The sequence below is a fragment of the Thunnus albacares genome, chromosome 22, assembly GCF_914725855.1.
Source record: "Thunnus albacares chromosome 22, fThuAlb1.1, whole genome shotgun sequence".
In the NCBI taxonomy this organism is placed as follows: Eukaryota; Metazoa; Chordata; class Actinopteri; order Scombriformes; family Scombridae; genus Thunnus; species Thunnus albacares.
In genome coordinates, this window is record NC_058127.1 from 8,368,708 (window position 1) to 8,390,539 (window position 21,832).

Sequence of the window (21,832 nt, forward strand, 5' to 3'; positions counted from 1 at the left end):
CATCAATGTGCGTTAATAAAATTAGCTGTTTAAAAGTTATATACATGTGCATATAAGCTAGACACCTACAGAGCCGACATACTGCTCCGACAAGTTCTTCTTTAGAGAGGAAATGATATGCTGTAGCTTTTAATATAAGGCAGGAGTTAAATTTATATTTCATAAATTTGAATGTGTTTATCAATAGGTTAGGCGCTGTTTCAAGGGGTTTTAAAGGTTTGGTTGATATATTTTTGTGCCAAAATATGTTTCATCCTGGGTACACACACAGACAAATTGCCAGCGACTGCAGGTGGTACGACAATAAATTATTCAGTAAAGACAAAACACTGCTGTTTGTCAGGCGCAGTATGTTTTGAGTGATACATGCCTTACCAAGAACCACTTAGTCAAAAACAAAAAAAAACCCCTGAAATACGACCATCACCCCCGGCAACTGTGAAAGCCTCTTGATGTGACTGTGCGACAAATGTACACAGTTTCATTATGCTGAGCTCAGTGGGAGTCAGGAGGTGGGAACCTGCTTTTAAATCCCTCGCTGTGGGAGCGCTGAAGTCACTGTAATAACAGACAATAGCAGAGAGAATCACGCCAGGCTGTTGTAGGTCAGCGTGTCACAACAAGCAGGAATACACAGGTGTATGTATCGCCTACAGGTGAACACAAAACACAACACAGGAAAACAGTAACTACCTGAAAGGAAATGAGTGGTAATTGTATGTTTAGTTTGGTGAAGCCGCAACAAGTTTTCCCACCGTTAGAGGAAATCTTGAAGGTGTTACTTAAGTGTGGTGTGCAAGTATAGTTTATAGCTTTGAAACATGATCATATTATGTGATGGGAAATGTTAATATGTCAACAATTTAAACATAACTTAACTAAAAGACGATGTTTAGTTAAGTTTTACATTATTTTAGATGGTTAACGACACTTTAACAGTGTCATTAACCACCAATTTTTATATTTCAGTTCAGCCAAAATCCTTAAGATAAGAGTCAGTGTCATTTTGTAACATTTTCAAATATCCATGAGTTAAAGGTGCAACATTAATAATCAGTGCTGACACAAATAACCACAAATAAACATAAACTGGTGATGTGCAAACCCAGCAGACTATACCCTTTACATTTTTAGTTTTAACATGCAGGTGATTCTACATAAGTTGCGTTCAAATAGTGTAGCATCAATTATGATTGTTTTTTTGTCACATTAGAATATCACTCTCTATTGGTTACTTCTCTTATTACAGATTACCTTTGTGTTTTTATATTAAGACATGTCATTAGAAGTAGATAAACATGTTGAAAGAGATTTTCTTTCAATCTTATTTGGGAAAATTCAGCTCTCTTCCTGTTTTGTAGCGTAAATCCAGCCAGCAAATTTCCCGCCAAAGTCAAACCACAGTATCGCAACACAACCTTTAAAACATACACAAACATATATAAAATTTAAAACATACAGACCACATAGTCAAGGTGCAGTATATACTGAATCTAAGAGCAAATGTGATAAAATTCCTGCTTTTTTGGAGAGTTAATGTGAGCCAACGCTGGAAAAAAAAGATCATCATATCCCTACAAACTGATGTACAGATGCTACTAGCATGTATGCTAACGTAGAAAATACATGTGGGTGTTTTGACATCATATGCCACCAGTGTGCCGGTAAGTCTTCCTGCAATAGTTTTCTTTACAACTATTAAATACACTGGTGTCAAAATGAATACGGTTGTGCAAAAACGCTACAAGTATCACCTTTAAATATCAGCGTTGAAATTGCAGATTTTATGAGTGTTGAATGAAACCATTGATTTAAGACTTATGCTAGACGTTTTTCACAGAAGAAATGTTGTTATGACAGAGGGAAAAGCTCAGGAGTCAATAATAAAACGAATGATGGTTGAATTCTATTTAGCGGCTTCATATTTAACATGCTGGCTCACTGGGATTCTTGAATATTTCAGAGCTGTTGTTAATGTCATTAGTAACACTTGTGCTTTTCCTACCATGACAACTCATTATGTCTGCGGTGAAAAAGGTCCGTAGGTGGGAAAACAGACATGGAAAGTGCTTTAATAAGACTCTCTCCTAGTATTTACCATTGAGCAGCGCATTTAACATGCATGGTGGCCCACAGTGAATAAGTTGTAGATATCAGGTGTTGCTTTTGCAGGATAAACAATGTTAAAAAGTAATTGCATGAACTGCCAATCACAGTAAAAATCTAAGACGATTTTTGCGGTAAAATATAAAACTGGTAAAAAAAAACATAGTGGATGGGTTAAAACATGGCTTGAGATCTCATTAGAATTAAGAAAACAAACTCTGAAGCCCTCCGGCACCGCAATTAAGAATCGGAGGATCCACTGTTTGACATTTCAAGGACTTGAATTTTTATCATCTGGTATTTCATTTTAAGGGTTGGGTAGAGGGTAGAGTCTAAAGAAAAATGCAGAAACAGACAAACTTTAGGAATGGAAAATGACTTTTTATTTCTTCCAAAAAAAGAGAGAGAAAACAAATCCCTAGAATAAACAAATATACTGCTGTAAAATAAAAGCCTGTGATGTTTTTTTTTTTTAAGTTTTTTTTTTTTAATCAACTGTAACATTTGTTTGCCTTTCCATGCTCGATACAATCCATATATTTCTGCTTTAAATAAATAGAAAAAATGTACAAAGAGATGGGGGGGAGGAGACAGAGAAGAGAAGAGATAGAGAGATAGAGAGATAGAGAGAGAGACAGATTTAAAAGGTGTACTCTGCTCAAAAAACATTTGGCATCATTGAGAATTCATGGCTGATCCTGATGTACGGGGAGGTCTGCAGCCCTCAAAATCTGCATCGTCTGTCTGTTTAGCCCGCCCCCACTGAGTAGTAATCATACCTATATACTGCTGTAATAACGCTAATATCTTTCATGTTCAGAAAAAAAAAACAAAAAAACAACAAAAAAAAAAAACGAGTAAATGAAAATAATGCAGTTGCGGATTATGAGAGTATGTATTTAAGCTCTGTGTTGTGAGTGTGAATGTGTGTATTCTCTATATACAGAATAGTGAGGCAGCAATCCGAGGGTTCTTACCAAAAAACACAGATGTAGAAAAAACAGAACGTGCACAAGAGATCTTTAATTCAACACACACCGACTCACTGACAAAATGAGGAAATTGATCTGTTAAAACAGCCTCTCTCGGTTTCCTTTTAATTTCATTTCGTTTCGTGGGGTTTTTTTTTTTTTTTTTGTGACTTCGAATGAATCTTGTTATTTTTCTCTTCTTAAAACGCTGCCACGGCTGCAACGCGCACAGCGACCTGCAGATGGCGCCACAACAGTGGAGAATCCAAAGCACAGGTTGCCATTGAGGGCATGTGCTGCAAGTAACAAATGTGACATCTTTGGGAAAAGTAACACACACACGCACACACACACACACACAGAAAAAAAAAAAGTTTGGCGCTCTGTTTTGCTACAGTGGCTCGTTTATCGACAGCACAAACAGCTGTCAGATTCAGTCCGACAAAAGTAATGAACCTGCTGTCGTTGGACGGCAAATGATTGGTCAAGAAAGACTAGATTCATCTCGCCCCTTCACCTCGTCTGGTTGCCTGTTTTTTTTTTTTGTTTTGTTTTGTTTTTTTAAAACAGAGACTACAAGAGGAGAGAGTTTATCATCATCATCACCATCATCACTGTCATATCATGCTTTTTAGGGGGGAAAAAAAAAAAAAAAAAAAAGGACAATAATAAACATCGACAACGGTATAACCATGCACTCACCGACCCCCGGAAAGAGAGGGGGGAGATGGCTCGACAGAGAGGAGTCTGCTCTCTGGACGACTGATACACTTGGCCTTAGCAGAGGACAGTAATTTGTATATGACATCAAGGTTTAATCCTTCTCCACCTAGATTCATGCTACAACAATGCAGAGAGGCGGTAGCAGCTTTTAAAAGTTGAGAGAACCTTGGTAAGCCACGAGGTTTGCCTGGTCTGATCTGACAATTTGGGCAGGAGATAAAAGATAAAAAGAAGTACTACCGAGATGCCCAAATGGCCAACACCAGAAAACAGTGGTTGTACTGGAAAAAGGGAGTTGCCGAAAAAGAGCCCGCATGCTCGGCCAAACCCCCCCCCTCCCCTGGATAAATACTGTAACGAGTAATCAAAATGACCTACATGATAAAGCTGTAATAATCACTGGCAGTTAAATTGACGCCAAGAAGACGTTCATGAGACTCAAAAAAGCCGCAGTAGTCCTCCCTCTTCTACGCTCTCCCTCTATCCCCCCCCCTACCAAAAAATTTGACCATTTTGAAACCACTTGAGACACACAGACAAAGAAAAACCTCATCGCAACAGGCAGGATTGGATTCCATGCAGAGAAATTTCATTATAAAAAGGAACAATGGATGGAAAGGAAAAGGAAAAGTTTAAAAAAAAAAAAAACTGAGTTAGAAGAAAACAATATGTCGATTTAAGAGCTGTGTTCATCGGATAAACAGCTTTTATACCATTTGATTTAACCTTCATTAAGAAGATTCTGAAAATAAACATCCTGGCACTGATTTCGCTGTTTGACACACCAAAACCAAACAATTTTGTATTCTGAGGATTTTCTTACCAACTAACAGATCTGCAGTTAGACCTGATATGAATTATTTTCATTTTCCAGATGCAGTGTGGTGATGACCCGATTCTGGATCGACTTCTCTTTTTTCCGAAGAGCCAATTTATCACAGCAGATTAGAGACAGTAAATCCCAGAAAATAAAGAACCATTATTAGAAGTCATTTTTAGTGCCAAAAAGCACAGACATCCATTAAGATAATAGTTTTATGAGTGTTCAAGCTGGAAGCCAAAAGCAAAAGAGGTACCTTTGTTTTAGATCTTGGAGAGAAGGATTTTCAGCTCCATGAACAAACTTTTGGAGATGGTTTGGCACAAAAACCAAGAATTAAACTAAAAGTTTCCTTATTTCTAACTTGGAGCTTTGTTCAACTGTCCCAATGCTAGAAAATGCCAAACAGATGTTTAAAATACACTGAGAAATACCCCTGCACAACGGCTGGTGGACCGCCAAAGTGGCTAGTGCTATATGTCTCTCCGTTAGCCAACAAAGTCTCCCGTTTGCCGCAAAAGACCTGGATATCCACGCGTGTGATTCGCTGTCTAGCTTCAACAGTCCAATCAGAGACCGTTTGTAGGCTGCTGACATCATTACCAGAGGCGGAGATGGTTGATGTTGTTGAGACGTGGGAAGAAAAAAAAAAAAGAAAAGAAAAGAAAAAAAAAAAAAGACGAGGACCTTATCTACCGGACACCGGAGCGATGCTAACGGTGAGAAGAAAGTGCGCGCTAAAAAGCTAGAGAAAAGCGAACCACAAAGCCTGAACCTGGAGGAGCCTCCGAAAGGCTTACAGCTAAAAGACAGAGACACCAAGAGAGATAATAGAGCTATAGTTACTAGACACCGGCAGAGGATTGGACAAGGTGGGGGAAAACCTACAGCAGGAGGTGTTTCTACGAGGAGGATACGATGAAGAGAGTCTAAAGCTAACACAAGACTGCGACAAGAAGCGGCTAAGAGCAATAACTATCCAACAATGATGGCGTGAGCAGACAATCTAGACAGAAACTGGTTATTATTACTGTTTTTTTAATTTTTTTTTTTTTTTACATATCTACACATACCAAACAGTGCCGAAGCAGGCTAAAAAAGCATTCTAGAGAGATAGACCGACTAGACAGAGTTGAGAGACTGAAGCAAGATTCTAGAGATTTCACAGCAGAGTGGGTGATGGGTGCGGTACGACTGGACTATCACTGATGGTTGGGATGTAGACGCTGGACTGGGACCGGGGGGGGGGGGGGGGGGACGGGATTACAAAAAAAGTTTCAAGTTCATTGTTAGAACGGCAGGAAAATAACTTTTAGTTACCTGCCAAAGTGGCTGGTAGATTAGACAAACTTGTTATTGTAAAACCCCAAACTATCTATACAAACTTCAAATCTCCTTTTTTTTTTTTTTCCAACTTTCGCGCCAGAAAAACTGGCGACAGCTCTACTACGGCACGATAGTCACTTCAGTGCAAAATTCTCGCATGTGCATTTTGCAACAAAATTCGATTTTACAAAAACAAAACAAGCACGTACCGTGTCAAACTCGCTGGCTCATATTCGGCTCAAAATTTGACACACTTTGACCCTCAGAAATAGCCCTCAATGGAAAAACATACACACAACTGTGCGAACACACACGTGAACACTCACTAAAACCTGTATGATGCCTAAAATATTCCAACAGTCAAAATCATGGCGACGGATGCTTTGGCTGACGAATGGCCATGACCTCATAAAAAAAAAAAAAAAAAAAAAAAAATTCCAAATTTGATTTCCAAAATTTCCTGGAACCACAAGAGCGAGAGTGATGCCAAAGGTTCGTGTGTCGTTTGGCTCTCGGTGCAGACGAGAGTCACACTTGAAGCTACTCACTTTGACTCAGTGCAATTTAAAATGAATTTGATTCAGTAACATTTAACTCACTCACTCAGTGCTGCTGTCATTAATCATTGGCACATAATGTGGATCTGCCAATAGCTTGTTCTGAATGAAAAAGCTCTTTTTTTTTTCCTTTTTTTAGAAACCTTTGATGTCTGAATCTGGTTGGTGAGCTGATGAAGACAATAAGAACAGATACACGCAGGTCATCCAGGTGCTAACAGGTGATGTATGCTAATAAACACCCTGTAGCCTCTTTAGCGTGGCGAATTAAGAAATATCTGTCATTTTAGACTCTGCCAAGAGTAAAAGCAGCAAAAACGGTCAATGATAAACATGTATGGCTAAAGGTGAGGTCACACCAGCACTTAAAAAAAAAAAAAACGCTGAAATTTGGTGCAAAATCGATTCATTCTGTTGGAATTGCTTTGATCAGTAGATTAGCTCACATCCACGCTAATTTTTTTACATCAGGTTCAACTTTTGGTATGTTTGACACAATAATTTGTGCCACTAACCAGTAGTAAGCCATCTTGACAGTGCTGGCGGAGGGGAGAGTCCAAAATGGAGGAAGCTATCGTAGCTCATTAGCTGTGTTGCATCATCCACTTTTATTTAACCCTCCGCTGCTTGAGACGGTTATGAAGAGCTTACTTATCAACAAGATTAGCTCAAGATTCTTTTCCCACTTCAGTAACTCTTTATTAAATTAAATTATATACAATCTGGAGAACAAAATGCCAGGAGAAAGTAGAAAGGAGCTATTGTGACGTAGCGCTAGCTTGTTCTCGGCTGGCTAGCACGTTAGCGGTTAGCTCTCGAAGCCTCTGGAACCAAATATTTTACAAAGACGCACATGATTTATGTTCTGCCACTGTCTGGTGTGACCAAGCCTTAAGAAAAATATTGTAATATATTGTAAAATTTGGTTCACAGACAGTTTAGACACATCTGCGCCATGCTAGCATGTTGTCACCGCTAACCCCTGTATATCTGTGTGTATCTGTAGCTTTAGGAGGAGAAATGAATGCAGTATGGAGACTTCAGCTTAAAACCCATAACAACAAACGCTCATCTACTATTAACAAATGGTTCAACAAATTGCTGTACAAGCCCCGATATTCAGGACATTTCAGGAGAGGTTGCAGAAGGAAACGGATCGAAAAATACAAAGATATCCCCCCAACAGAGCGGAAAACTACGGGAAAACACACTTTGAGAAGATTTGCCTCTAAATCTCTCGCTGATTGGACAGTTGCGGACGCAGACAGCGAATGAGGGAGGGGATGGAGAGGAGGTCGGTTGCGAAGGTATTGTCTGAAACAACTGCTGCGCACGTACAAACATACTACAGGTACACACACCTTCTCTCACACACACACACACACTAAACAAACACTTGTCCTCTGCTAAGTGCTCCCAAGTTGCCGTTGCAGGCGGACAGTAACCCAGAGGGGACAAAATAGCACCAGTATGAAATAAAGCTAATTCTGCAGCTGAGACTCTCACGGCAGTCAGATACAGTCTGACTGAAAACCAGAGGTAGGATCTCCTACATCCCCTCTCCTCTCCTCTTTCATCTTTCCTTCCATCTTTCTCTCTCATCGTTATACCGTCTCCTGAATCGTCACTCCATCGATAGGATTTAAAACACAAATCGGACAATATAACAGAAAGTAGCAACACACACACACACACACAAACACACACGCACGTTTGCAAGGAGTTGTTTCAGACAACGACCAGGCAGGATGACGTCCTCCTCCCCCCTTCCTCCTCCCCACATCCCTCCATCCTCTGTTAGGGTCATCTTCTCCTCGTCTTTCCAGCTTGTTTTTTGGTGTCGGTTGGTTATCTTGTCGTCTGTCTGTCTCTTAGTCGTTTTAGCTTGATCAAATCATTCCTCCGTCCATCTGATCGTCCTCTTTGTGTGTTTTCTTCTTCTTCTTCTTCTGCTGTTTGTTTGTCGCTTTTGGCACTCTGCTTCCCCCCTGACTGGATTACATAAACTGCATCTGAATAGAGTGGAAGGAAAAAGAGAAACAGTTTGTTTTGATCGTTCAACCAATTTACTGAAATCCATTTTAGCATCAAGTGTGGACAAAGAATTTCTCAATCAGAGTGTTAAATACAGTGAGATAGATTACACGGGTGGTGATTACCAGGATAGGAATAACAAATATTCATGCCACACAAACTTTTTCAGACATTCCTTAAATTTTTGCTTTTTTCAGACATGTGAAGTAGTTTATACAAAAAGGGAGAAAATACATCTTCGGTTGTAACCCACTGACATAACGTACCTGCTGATGATGATACACGATTAGACATTACTACATTTAAAAGTGAGAATATGTAACTTTTTTGAAATGCTTTGACCACCATGACGGGATAACGATTAATGCTAAAAGGCAGCATAATAGTAGCACATGTAGAGAAGAGCTAACTGACTCAGTCATGTCAGTTACATAACAATATCTAACTAAAGTTTGCTAACATTACTCAACTCAAGCTACTGGTCATACTAGACCGAGCGAGGCTTTAGTGGCAAAAACCTCTTATGAGTTCAACTTTTTATCTGTAAGATTGTGTTGGTTCTTGTTTCAAAAGTTGGTTTAAAGCAAAAAAAAAAACAAACAAAAAAAATCGGCAACCACACATTTACACAAAGGAAATTAACAAAAACCAGATATTATTCCTGACTTGAATAAATACAATGATATTGTGAACATTTCTACAACTGTCTTGTTTAGTGTGATTACACAGCAGTGGATGAATAGTAGATAAAAGGGCGTCCATCTTTTTTTTTTATATCTGTAATTTTATTAAAGTACATACTCAAAAATTACAGTGTAAAATTTGCACTTTGTCATCTGAGCATCATTACAACTAAGCTGCATTTTTTGAAATTTGTAACATTATCAGTTTCTACATGAACATAACATACTGATAGAAACTGATAATGTTACAAACATCAGAAATTGCAATATATGTCCCAACAAATTAGACAAAAATCTGTTCCTGATTACTGCTCACACTCAAAACATATAACATGCTACATATATGCGCATATATATATCTTCAAATACATCAGAATACAGTTCATCATTAACATAAACCACTGTTTTATATCTAAACTGAATGAAACTTATAACTTGTGTTGTTGTTACATCAACCATATTGTCTAACAGTGTATTTTGTCTTGTTTCTGTACATTTTACAAGATTATTAACTGTGACTTCATACGTTTGCCGATATGAGAACACGACTGTTTGTGACTGAATCATAAGAAAAAGAAACATTTACAGGTTTTACTACATTTTCAACCCAGTTAAAAGACATGTTATTACATTATTAGTAAGTTAATACTTTAAAAGATGTGTGAATATAGAAACACAGTATATTTCATTTAAAAAGTGTGTCTCACCTGGGCTCCGGGCATGGGTGCGAAGGGGTTAGTGGGTCTGAGAACAGGCTGGTTGTACATCATTGGCTGAGGAGCCATCACTGGTACCCCGCCCATCTGACCCATCTGGGGAGGGACCTGAAGAAGAGAGGGTAAGGTAGAGAAAGACGGACGCAAAAACAAGACAAGAACGAGTGAGAGAGGCACATAAAGAAGAACAAAAAAACAAGACAGAAATAGCAGCAACTTACTGTATATTCTGCATATATGTAGTGCACTATATGTCAATTAGACTCACCATTCCATACACAGGCACTTGCGGTGTGGTCATGGGGAAAGCCATGGGAGCTGGAGCCTGCAGAGGAAGAAAAGCAGAAGCCAGGAATCAACTCGGAGAAGCTGGAAAAGGAGGCAGAGGTCGCTGCCAACAGAGCAGAAAAGCAAAAAAAAAAAGTAGCTCTGACAGACATCCGCCTCTACTGGAATTGTTTGACTCTGAGAGCAATAAATAAAATACATACAGGCTCCTGTATGTGCAAGGAGAATACATTTAATGGTGATAAAGTGTGTGCACATCAGGAGCACAACAACGCAGCATGCAGCAGAGGTACTTAGTGTAATCCCACTGGGAGCAATCATTACCACAGATTTAAAAAGGGGGGGTGTGTGGAAAGGGGGGGGGGGGGGGGGGGGGGGGGGGAGGCTCAATAGGACAGCGTTTAAGCTCTGCCCTCCTTACTTCACAAATCAAATTCACTACGGCTGAGCGGGCCTCAAATTCGACGTGACGGGCAATTTGCAGCTGTCGTTTACAACCTCGCGCATATCTGCATCAAAGCCGACGATCCCCCCCCCTCTCGTCAAAAAAAAAAAAAAAAATTGGGTAATTTATAGTACGTCAGCGTCCGCGGTACAGTATCAGCGAACGTCCCAGAGGAGGAGGAAAAAAAAAAAATCAGTTTACAAGATGAAAAGTAGAAGATGCGGCGCAGGGTGCCTCTTGCACAACAGCAAGCAATCTATAACACATTCACTAGTATTAATATTAACAGATGTCAGAGGAGTTGTCTATCGCCTGCAGTCATTTCACGGTTTGAGGAGTTGTAGAGTAACAAGACAACTTCTCTCAAACATTACAGGATCAGGATTTCTCAATTGGGGGGGGGCGGGGTGGGGGGGGGGTTTGGGGGATACCTGCTAGCATTTACAGATGGTACCAGACAAGACAAGAGTGATTTTTTTTATTTATTTATTTTTGCTCCTGTTGTATTAAAATGTACAATATTTGCTGCAGTCACAAGCTGCCGGTCAAGTCCGCTCACCCGGAAGTCGCCGCAGGCTCCGACTGTTTTAGAAAAACCCATTAAAAGAACAGCTTGCAGAAACAGGCCGCTGCCGTCACAAACCTCATCCATCACCGTAAACGAGACGACTGTGGCGTTTTTCTTAACATGCCTTTATAACGCCTCAATCATCGCAGCGATATTGAAAGTACTTAAAAGTCTCCAGCTGGATGTTATGGCTCTGTTTTGCTGGGGAGACGTACATCCCTTCCATAAAACTTATAATTAGCAATGTGGTGGAGTCGTACACTGTATTAGCTTATGTGGTGGAGTCGTACACTGTATTAGCTTAGCAGTCTTGTGTAAAATTATGGATTACATTAATCAAGGAAGTCTAACGGTAGGGTTAGCCCTTTTTTTTTTTTTTTTTTTTAAACAGGCAAAAATAAAACTACACTTTAATTATCCTTTAATTGCCACTTATGCAACGACACTTTAATCAATGCTTTAAACAAATAGCAGCTCATGTTGGTTGCATTACAGTATATAATGATAGTTTTTGGCTCAGTTTCTACAAGAGTTTTACTGTGTAAAAAAAGGAGTTTTACTGTGTAAAACTCTTCATGCAAATAGCTGAACTGGTTACATTTTGAAACTTTTAACACAAAAAGTTCAGTTTCAATACTTATTCCTTAATATTTAGAGCTAAAAGTGCTTTTTTTGTTCCTTTTCAATAGTTAAAAAGGAAAAAAAGAGGCACTTCTCTTTTCTTTTGATTACTGTCAAATTGATGTATTGAGTGTCTGTTACAGTTGTGCAAATTTGGGTTTAATGTCTTATGATTTCTGGCATTAAAGTATTACTGTAGCTTCCAGTATTATAGATGATTAAACTTAATAAATGATGTGAATATATTAGGGTTTGGTGCGCTGAATAAAAACAAACTTTGCGGTCGTTACAGAGCAGAAACAGTAAACTGATTGCGGTGAAGAGGAGCCACAGTAATCGTTTGGCTTTGTAGGAATGTAGAGGAGTCAAACTCTAGACTTTATTATTTATATTTACAGAGACACAGCAAACTCAATAAATACAATCTTAAGGTGTCTTTAGACTGTTCGACAACAATGATCATGTAAGTTTACTGCGTGTCACATTGTGCCAGATGCCTTCTTGGTCGCAATCTGTGTCAGACTCTACATTATCTGTATGTGTATATGCTGAATCTTAACTACGATTTACATAGAAAAACGTATATAAAAGCAGAGGAACATCATCAACTTGCTCATATGTTTCTGAAAATGCAGCAAAGTCACATGCATTTATGAAACGTCTTGCTGACCAGCGTATTCTGTGTCGTTTCATGTCTTATTCTGATTGGTTCGTTTGTAGATGTGGGTTGTAGCAGCAAATTTCTGACACTGTCAGAACGTTTTCTCAGGCTGTCTTCTGCTTGTCAGAACTCCAAATCGATTGCTCACTGGACGAGTCTCACAGTGAGATCTAGGAGCAGGGTTTTGGATTGACAACTAAAGATTTCACCATGTTTCTTGTCAACTTTTGTTACAGACACAGACTTTATAACTTTTCAAATACTGACATGAAGAATCAGGAGAAATTGCACCTTTTTTTCTTCGTTGGTATTTGTGTAATCATGATGAAAAGACCACTGCATGCTATTTTGATGAGTTAGTTAATATTTGACAGCATCATTTGTCAAATAACGATTCAAATTCAGGTATGTTAACATAATTATGTTGTAATTCTCTCTAAAAAAAAAACTTACTGCATGATTTATTATCTTTTATGTTTAAAGTTTTTGTGGAAATTGAGCCAAATACTTAAACAGCTGAGCTTCTGGGGGATTTTAAAACAGGAAAGAAAGGGGAAGTGATTCTTCGATAAGCGAGGAAGATCAACAAAATGTTTCAGGTTCAGTTTAGTGAACCAGTGAACCGATCTCAGGGGCTTATCAATGTGATTGATCGGGTTTTTGGCTTTTAATTCCAGCCTCCGGGCAGCATCCTGTGAAAGTTGATCATAAGCATTGATCAGTTTGATCTCTTGGACTTCCCCCCTCTGACTTCAGCAGAGCGGGCCGGCTGCCAAAGAGGAGAAAAAGGAAAGAATCCAATTCGGCCAGAAAAGAGTTGAATTTATCTGTCAAATATGTAATAAAAATTGCTCAGTTAGTATCACACCGGAGGCTTCGAGGTTTTTTTTTTTTTTAGTGTTTGAAAGTGTGATTAAAGATAAAACTGACCTTACTGCTCATCATCTGCACCTGAAACACGATTCAGTTAGATAATCATCTGCCTTTATGTTTGACTGATCCGTCTGTTTGTGGACGATGACAGTGAGCATCATTTCATTTACTTATTTTTTTAAATATGACAAGATGTCAGAGAAAAACAGAGCAGATGTGACGACATTTATGCACCGTTACACCTTCTCTATCGGTCTTTCTGACCATCCGTCTTTCAGCTTTCTCTGCTTTACGTTCATCTGATTGTCCTTCTTACACTCTGCTATTGTTTCAGTCTTTCTATCGCTCTTTCTCATTCTTGTTTCTTGCTTGTCTCCCTCCCAGCATGGCCTGTGCATTCATTTTATTTTTTTCAAAATCTGTCATTTTTTCGATATCTATCATACCACCTACCTTTATGTATATATCTCCCCTTTCCCTCTCAGGGGGGAGTTTTTTAGTCAGTCAGAGCTGAACTTTTTGCGATTCCCTTTACAGTCTCCCTCTAAAAAAAAAAAAGGCGACTTTCTTCTTTTCAAGGCTTTCTCTGTGAGTCACACTTCTGACCTTAAATGGCAGGACGTGGTTAAGTGAAGGTTAAATAAGTAACAGGCTTTGCTGGATTTGCGGCTGGCATTCGGCGTCCTTTTGTGGCTGGCAGAGAAACCTTTTGCAGCGTTTGCCCTTCTGGCGAGAATCTCAGCTGTGGGTGTTTCATGACAACCTACTTACTCGACTTGCTCTGCTACCTGTGATGTCTTTTATATATATATTATTAACTCCATTATTATATGGAGGTTAGGTTTGCTGTTTTTTGAGACAATAATCTCGGGGACAATAATGAGCAGTTCTATTAATATTTTCAATTTGTAAGCAAGAAAAAAAAGCATTATTTTTTCATGGATGCATTTGTGTTTGCTTGTCCTGCTAAAGGCAGCTCACTGCCGACCACACGACGTAGAGACTTGTTGTATATGCAGAGGGCAAAAGACTCGCTGAGGGAACAATCCCCACGCCTTTGCATTGTGCCTCTAAATTAATCTCCATAGGGACTTTATGTTCCTGCTCGACCTTCTTCTGAGACATTCAAAAGGTCCTATAAGACAGCCATTGTGTTTACAAGCACTTAAATAACCAGGTTACAATCAGCTTTTTTTTCCCCAGTAAGCTGATTTCTTAACTGTCAAGTAAATGAGAAACCTGGTTTCTGTATTCGGGGGTAGGAGGATTAGAGAACTCTGGTTTCCCCAGGTAGATTTCCCTTACATGTATAACCAGGTTTCTAATCAGCTTTTTTTTTTTTTTTTTTTTTGGCAAGTACAAATGTGCATAACAAAAGACTGCAGACTGGAGAAAGCACACAGCAGAGGGGCTGGAAGGAAGATTAATACACGGAACAACTCGTCCTTGTATTTAAAATGAGTCCAGCTGAAACAAAGTAGATGTAGAAGTCTAAATAAGTCGGTTTCCACTACTGAAAATTGGACTATTTGTTAAATTCAAGCACTTTGGTGCTGTTAGGAGGAACTCTGCCCTGTCTCTCTCTAATGCACAGGTGCTGCGACCGACATAAACACCAAAAAAAAAAAGTTAGGAAGCAGCGTTTTCTATCACTAAACAAGATTTACAGTCACCGCGTTCCTGGATTTCCCACGTAAACCTGGTCATTTAAGTGCACATAAAAGCCACTGAACATCACATCCTCAGAAATCAGTTGCTTTAGTTTGACTTCCTCTCATCCGTCTTTAGGTTTTTGACACAAACCGAACAATGATTATAGATCTTCTTAACCTCTTTAGTCTGTCGGCAGATGGTGCAGGGCTTTTTAAGGATAAGGCTGGCGTTATCCCGTAAAAAGACCAAAACCAACAACGTGTTAGTCCGTCTCTCAGTATTTTCCATCTTCCTCAGCCCGTCTCTATGGCTCTCAGCCCTCAGCCAATTTGTTCCTACTAAAAACAGATCACAAATATATAGTTTCTTTTTTTTTTTTTTTTTTTTTTAAAAGACACAGTCATTTCCTGAAACAGCTGGACACTGTAGTTTTTTTAGCACATGTTACTTGTTACGGGAGTTCGGGACGACTTCCAGCTGCAGTTTTGGTGTTCTGGCGAATAGCAGGGCAGCGAATGTAAGATTTAACTGAAAATAGATACTCGTGATGAAAGAACGTGTCAACTAGTATGATGGTGTGGCTCACTGATGTATTTTTGTGTAGCTTTTGGACAAATACGGAGCTCTATGGCACAGAGGAATAAGCCATATCAGGCTTTGGAGACACATTCATTGTTGTTTTTTGTTCTTTTTTCCACCAGACGTATCCATTTAGCGAAGACGAACGCCAAAAAAAAAAAAAAAAGCACCAAATCTTTTTAAGAGAAGAAGGAGAGCAACACAGGAAGGCTGAGGAAGCACTCTGTTCTCACTTTCTGGTATCAGAATTAACGCTTATATAACTAGTCTTCAACATTAACCTGTAGCAGAGATGAGAGATGCGGCCAGAAGCAAATACTTTTCAAACAAGCGTCTCCAAGGAGAGGAAGAGGTGACAGAGAAAGAGAGAGAGAGGGAGAGACGAAGAGGAAGGAAGGAGTGAGAGATAGTGGCAGCACATTAGAGGTTATTGAGCAGCTTGGTGAGTCTTGTCTTACTAAACAGAGATAAGTACTTACATAACTAGTATAGAACATTCCATTCTGCATCAGGACGCAACAAGGAAAAAAGACAAAAGACAAGAGAGAGATGGAGAGACGAAGAAAGAGAGATGAAGAGAGACGGAGGAGAGAGGGAGGAGGAGGGTGAGAGAAAGTGGGGGGAAAAAAGAGTGGATTTGATGATGAAATGAGGAGGGAAACGGGAGAAATTGTGAATTATGACAAGGTGAAACAAAGAGAATTTCAAAGAGGAAAAGAAAAGGATGGGAGGAATAGAGGAATAGAAAGGGATAGCAAGAAAAAAGAAAGAGATATATGGTGAGAAAAACAAGAAAAAGGAAGACAAAGAGCCAAAAGGAAGAGAGTAGGACAGTAAAAAGAGACACAGAAAGAACAGAAAAGGAAATAAAACGAGGGGTCAAAACACGGATGGTCAGATGTCAAAGGCAGTTAAGGGAAAAACAGGACGAGCAGATGACAACGCAAAACAAGAGACGCGATAAAAAAGAACAACCATCGAGGACGGGAAGGAAGACGAGTGGATGACGGTGCAAAACAGACGGAAGAAATTGCATGAAGAGGGACAGGAAGAAGGGATTGTAGAGAGAACGACAGCGGGAGGTGAAGGATAAAACCAACAGGAGGAGAAAAAAAAAAAAAAAAAAAAAAGAGTGGAGGAAGAGGAGGAGGGAAGGAAAAATGATAGATATTGAAGAGAGAAGAGAAAGAGAGGAAGTGGAGGGTTAGTGACAGTTTGTCTTCGTCAGCCAGAAATTGCAGTCCAGAGATCAGGAGGACAATCAGGAGCTGCCAAGATCAGCACACACACACACACACACACACACACACACACACACACGCACACACACGCACGCACACACACACGCACGCACGCACACACACACACACAGGCAGCTGTATACAAGTCAATACACTCACATACACCCAACGTTTCCATCTATACACACGAAACAACGACATACAAAACACTCACATGCATAAAAGACGTGTGTAGCATTCAGCGTGTGCAACAAGGTGTCTGCATGTTTCACTTTTTGCACTTTTTTTGGGATCCAAACTAAATATTTTAACCAATTTTGCCTCTGAAGTTGGCAGAAAAGTAAAACAGTCGCATTGATTTTGCACCGTTTAAAAAGGAATAGTTCAACATATCGGGGGTTAAAGGGATCGATACCACTCTCGTGTCTGTCCGTTCAATACGAGGTAACTTCCTGTTGTCTCTGCTGGTTGCTTGGCAACTGCTGCTAGCCAAGAAATAGTCGTAAAACGCAGAATTGTTGTTTTTGCACTGGATTAAACAAACAACATGTAAAGTGCTACTTCGTGCGTTTTAGAGGTGCTGAATTAGGACAGAACCAGGCTAGCAGTTTCCCCCTGTTTCCAGTCTTTATGCTAAGCTAAGCTGAGCTAACCAGCCGTATATTTACTGTATGTTTTTCTCACCTCACTCTGTGGAAGAATAAGACTATTTTCCAAAAGAGTATTGCTTTAATATGTAATAAGAGGCCAGAGCACATTAAACAACTTTAAAACTGAATTAACTGAATTGTATTTAACCTTTCAAACAACTTCAAAGAGAATCTAGATGATGAAACACTTTTTTAAAAGCCTTTTCCAGGATTTACAGACACCTTGATGAATCCTTGTGATGGATAATTCTGGTTTATTACAACTTGGACTTTGTTTTTATAGTTTTGGCTCATGTTTCTGAGAACTTGGAGCTGCGATATTGCTACGAGCGAGAGAAAAAAACACAAGCAGTCAGACAAGCCAACAGTATATCCGGATCATCAAAGCTGCTTTATTTGGAAGTAAAAAACCAAAATAAATCTCGACTAAAATATCCGCAATAACACGTCACGGTAGAGAGGAACTCGATAGCTGAAGCAGGAAGCTGCTCTATAAGCTGGGGTTGGAAGATAACAACAAACGGTTCGGGTTGTAATTGTTCTGTTCACCCTTTGCTTTCTCTAATCTGGCCTTTTAAAAACTTGTCTGATGGTCTGACTGCTTGTGCTTTTCAACTTGTCCTTGGGTGGGAAGCAAGTTATTATTTCTGATAGGAATCACGGCCAAAACCACAAAAAGAACCATCCTTGAAGAGTTTACCGGGACTTACTGGATCCTTTTTTTTTTTAAAGCAAATTCTCCGATCGTACCAATTCACAGCACCACACGGTGACATTCTGCCGCCGTATTTTGTCTGCGTGTGTCTTTCTCCTTACCACGTGTGGTACAGGCATGGGCTGTGGAGCCATGGGCGCCGGGCCCCACTGTGTGGTCGACATGGTCTTATTCTGCCAGTTCTGGCCCCCCGTCAGCTTCTTCTCTCCGGGTTGGTTCCACTGCATCTCTGGCCTGGTGAAAAGGGGGACGAGCAGAGCAACGAAACACCTCAGAAGTTTTTTTCCTCCCCTTTTCCATCTGCACTCCTGAGACTAATTTTACAAACATCACCATAAAGTCTCGTCTTGGAAGAAAGAGAATACAGAACATTTGCTCTATTTACTTGTAGAGTCTTCTTTCTTTCTCTACTCTCCTTTATTTTTTTTTCCATTTTCCTCCCCGTGAGGCTACATCATGAATTTTAAAAGACGAGCGATATCGCAAGTGCTGCAGAAAATGTGAAGGCTTGTATTGCTTCTCTCTTGCCTTTAACTCTCTACAGAAGCACTTTGTCACAAACATAAGCAGTTAAAACCAATTATATACTTAAATAAACCTGATTTTTTTTTTACTTTTAAGCAGTAAAGCTAGGAATACTGACAACAGCAAAAACAAGTATGACAGGAAGGTTTTTATTTTTAGTTTTTTTTTGGGGGGGGGGTTTGCATAAATCCAGCAGCCTCGACTACGAGCACAAATGTGAAAGGTATCATCACAACTCAGACACTTACTTCTTGGCTGGGGTCCCACCAAACTGCAGGTCTGAGGAGGGACGGAAACAGAAACTGAGTGATTGTAGTTAAAAGAGAGTAAAGGAGAGACAGGAAGCTACGTATTTCAAGCTCATCTGTAAGCTAATGAACACAGATTCTTACAATATAGCTGATATTATCATTTGACTGACTGGTAAAAGGCCTTTAAAGTTAAATTATATCATCTTCTACCTGTAAAATACTGCTTTACAGATACAGCGACGCTACAACCTTTAATCTGTTTCTTTTCTCCCTTTATTGACACGTTCAACTACGGCACGTGTGGATGTTTCACTCACTGCCCACGAGGTTGGCCAGAGAGGAGTCGAGGTCGTTGGCTAGCAGCTTTCCTCCGGGATGGATGGCCATTTGAGGAGGAGGAGGAGGAGGCGCGGTGTGTGTGGGAACTGTTGGCTTCAACAGGTCTCCTAGAGCATCAAAACCTGAAGAGGAGACATATTCGTGCATGGAAAAATGAGCAAAATAAAAGATTTTTTGAAAGCGACAAGCTGTTAGGGACACGATTCGGACACGTAGACATGCTGTAGAGAGAAGAAAGTACAGATTATTTGGATTATGCTGGGATTAAATGCTGTTATTTATGGAGGAAAAAAAAGGTTAATGTGAAAAAACACAGGAAAATGCAACGTCGAGGTGAAGACGAAGGTTAGAGAACAAGAAGCAGAAGTTGTTGATTCGGTCCGACTCAACTTTCAGACTAATTTTCCAAACTTTTGATAAACATCCACTGATTTATTTGACCGTTTTTTTTTTTTTAATGAAGCGGAGCCGGACGCCGATCCGGTTTTGATCTGAGAATATTGCTGAGTTGCGCCTTCTTAAATGTGGACCACAATCTCACCACCGCTTCCTGTTAATTGAATTCTTCACGCCCTATTTCCAGCATTTACCTACACACACACACACACACAGAGAGAGAGAGAGATTCCTGTTTTAAAGCAGATATACTCTACCCGGTTTTTTTTACTGTCATACAGCAGCCTCGTTCTATCAGCAGCCAGCCTATAATCCCTGACTCAGTAGCTCGCAGCACTTGTTCTAGATGATTGATATATCTATTCGTAGCTGTCATGTACACACTCTGACTCTGAACGGTGATTAGTTTTGTTCATGTATGTGTGTGTGTGTGTGTGTGTGTGTTTGTGTGTGTGTGTGAGAGAAAGAGAAAGAGCGTAAAACCTGATTGTGCTTGTCCATTGCCAGTAGGTGCAAATGACAGAGTAATTTCCTGCCTTAGCGTGCGAGCGTGTGTGCGTGTGTGTGTGTGTGTGTGTGTGTGTAAGTGCCTGTGTTAACAACTTCCCATGTCAGCACTCATTCAGCTAATGGCTCCGTATTACTCCGTCGGTGGAAACCCGGAGGTGTTACGGTGTATACGCTGTGATGTGTGTACTTGTTGGAGAATTAAGGAGAAGAAGAAGGTGAGCAAAAAAAAAAACTTCTCAATTTGACAGTGAGAATCAAAGCGTAACATGATAAGTTGTAGTTTTGAGTGGAAAAGCCAAACGTCGCTCCTGGTGTTAGCGTTTCCTCGCTTTAACTGTAAGAGGTTAAAAAAAAAAAAAAATCGATACCTTGTGACAGAAACAGAGAGAAAACGAAGACAGGAGGAGAGGTGACAAAAAAAAAAAGTGAAAGGAGAACAGGCTGGGTGTGAATGCAAGACAAGACAACTGCTGTGTCCCGGCAAAACACAGAGAAGAAGAAGAAAAGGGGAAAAAAAAAAAAAGGAGAGAGAAAAAGAGAGGCAACCGATGGTGGAAAAAAAAAAAAAAAAGAGGGAGGAATAATATTTAGTTAGGAAGCGGTGTGTAGGTCTGACAGTGGTGCTGACACAAGAGATTCAGAAAACACTTTTCCTGCTAGCTTAGCAGATGAGAGAAAGAGGGAGAGAGAGAGAGGAAGAGGAGGAGGAGGAGGGGAAGCTTGCGGAGAGTAGAGAAGAGAGGAAGAAGAAAGTTAAAAAAAAGAGAGAAGGAAGGCAAATGAGTAGAAGAAGAGGAAAAGAACTATAGTTTAGCCCAATATCTTTTTAATTCTCCCGACTCTAATTTCTCTTCCATTGTTGGCAATTCCATTATTGTTGTCACTGTGATAAAACACTTTGGCAATGTGGGTGATTTTTTTTTTTTTTTTTTACTTATTCCGTTTGTTTTTTTTTTTTTTTTTTTTAAACCACCGTGTCACTGAATTAAATTGAACCGAGAGAGCAATAGAAGTGAGGGAAAGATAAAGGAGGAGAGAGAGAGAAACAGGGTGAAACAAACCCTTCTCACACACACACACACCGCAGGGGTGAGCGAGAGGAAGAGGAAAACAAGGAAGGAGGAGGAGGAGGAGGAGGAGGTGATGAAGTGAGCACCGAGGCTGTCGTATCGAAGCGAGAGGATAATGCTATCAGTGTTCTCTTAGGTGTTTCGGCAATGGGCTTGACAGTCGATAGAGTTTAAGATCAACGGGAGGGGAAGGAAGTAAATTCATGTCAGGGGATCAATTACAAAAACGCCGGCAGCGATAAATCTGTTACGTATGGTCGAACGTGACAAACAAACAAACAAAAAAAAAAAACTTAGCATGGTGCATTATCTAGAGCCAGAGTACGTAACACCGCTATCGGTTAAAGTGATGGCTTTCTGTCAGTAAGACGTATGTGTTTGTTACATAAAAAGTTAATTTGCTGGCGTGCTGTTATGTCTCTTTAAGGAGAGAATGAGAAGTTTTTTATGGACTGATCTGACGTGTGAAGAATCGTCTCTTGAACGACTTGAAACCGGCTCCTTCGGTGTT

General features: G+C 39.9%; 1 protein-coding gene across 3 annotated transcripts in view; it reads right to left on the reverse strand.

Moving 5' to 3' along the window:
• Positions 1-3,223: 3,223 nt before the first annotated feature.
• Positions 3,224-21,832, reverse strand: part of si:ch211-200p22.4 (phosphatidylinositol-binding clathrin assembly protein) — an 82,554-nt gene continuing 63,945 nt past the window's right edge. For all 3 annotated transcript variants that reach the window (XM_044341280.1, XM_044341281.1, XM_044341279.1), the window contains 6 exons: positions 19,324-19,467; positions 19,004-19,034; positions 18,332-18,464; positions 10,205-10,261; positions 9,928-10,044; positions 3,224-8,515 (listed from right to left, as the gene is read on the reverse strand). In XM_044341280.1, coding sequence (XP_044197215.1) covers positions 8,501-8,515; positions 9,928-10,044; positions 10,205-10,261; positions 18,332-18,464; positions 19,004-19,034; positions 19,324-19,467 — 497 coding nt within the window. In that variant the 3' untranslated portion in view covers positions 3,224-8,500. The remainder of the gene's footprint in view (positions 8,516-9,927; positions 10,045-10,204; positions 10,262-18,331; positions 18,465-19,003; positions 19,035-19,323; positions 19,468-21,832) is intronic.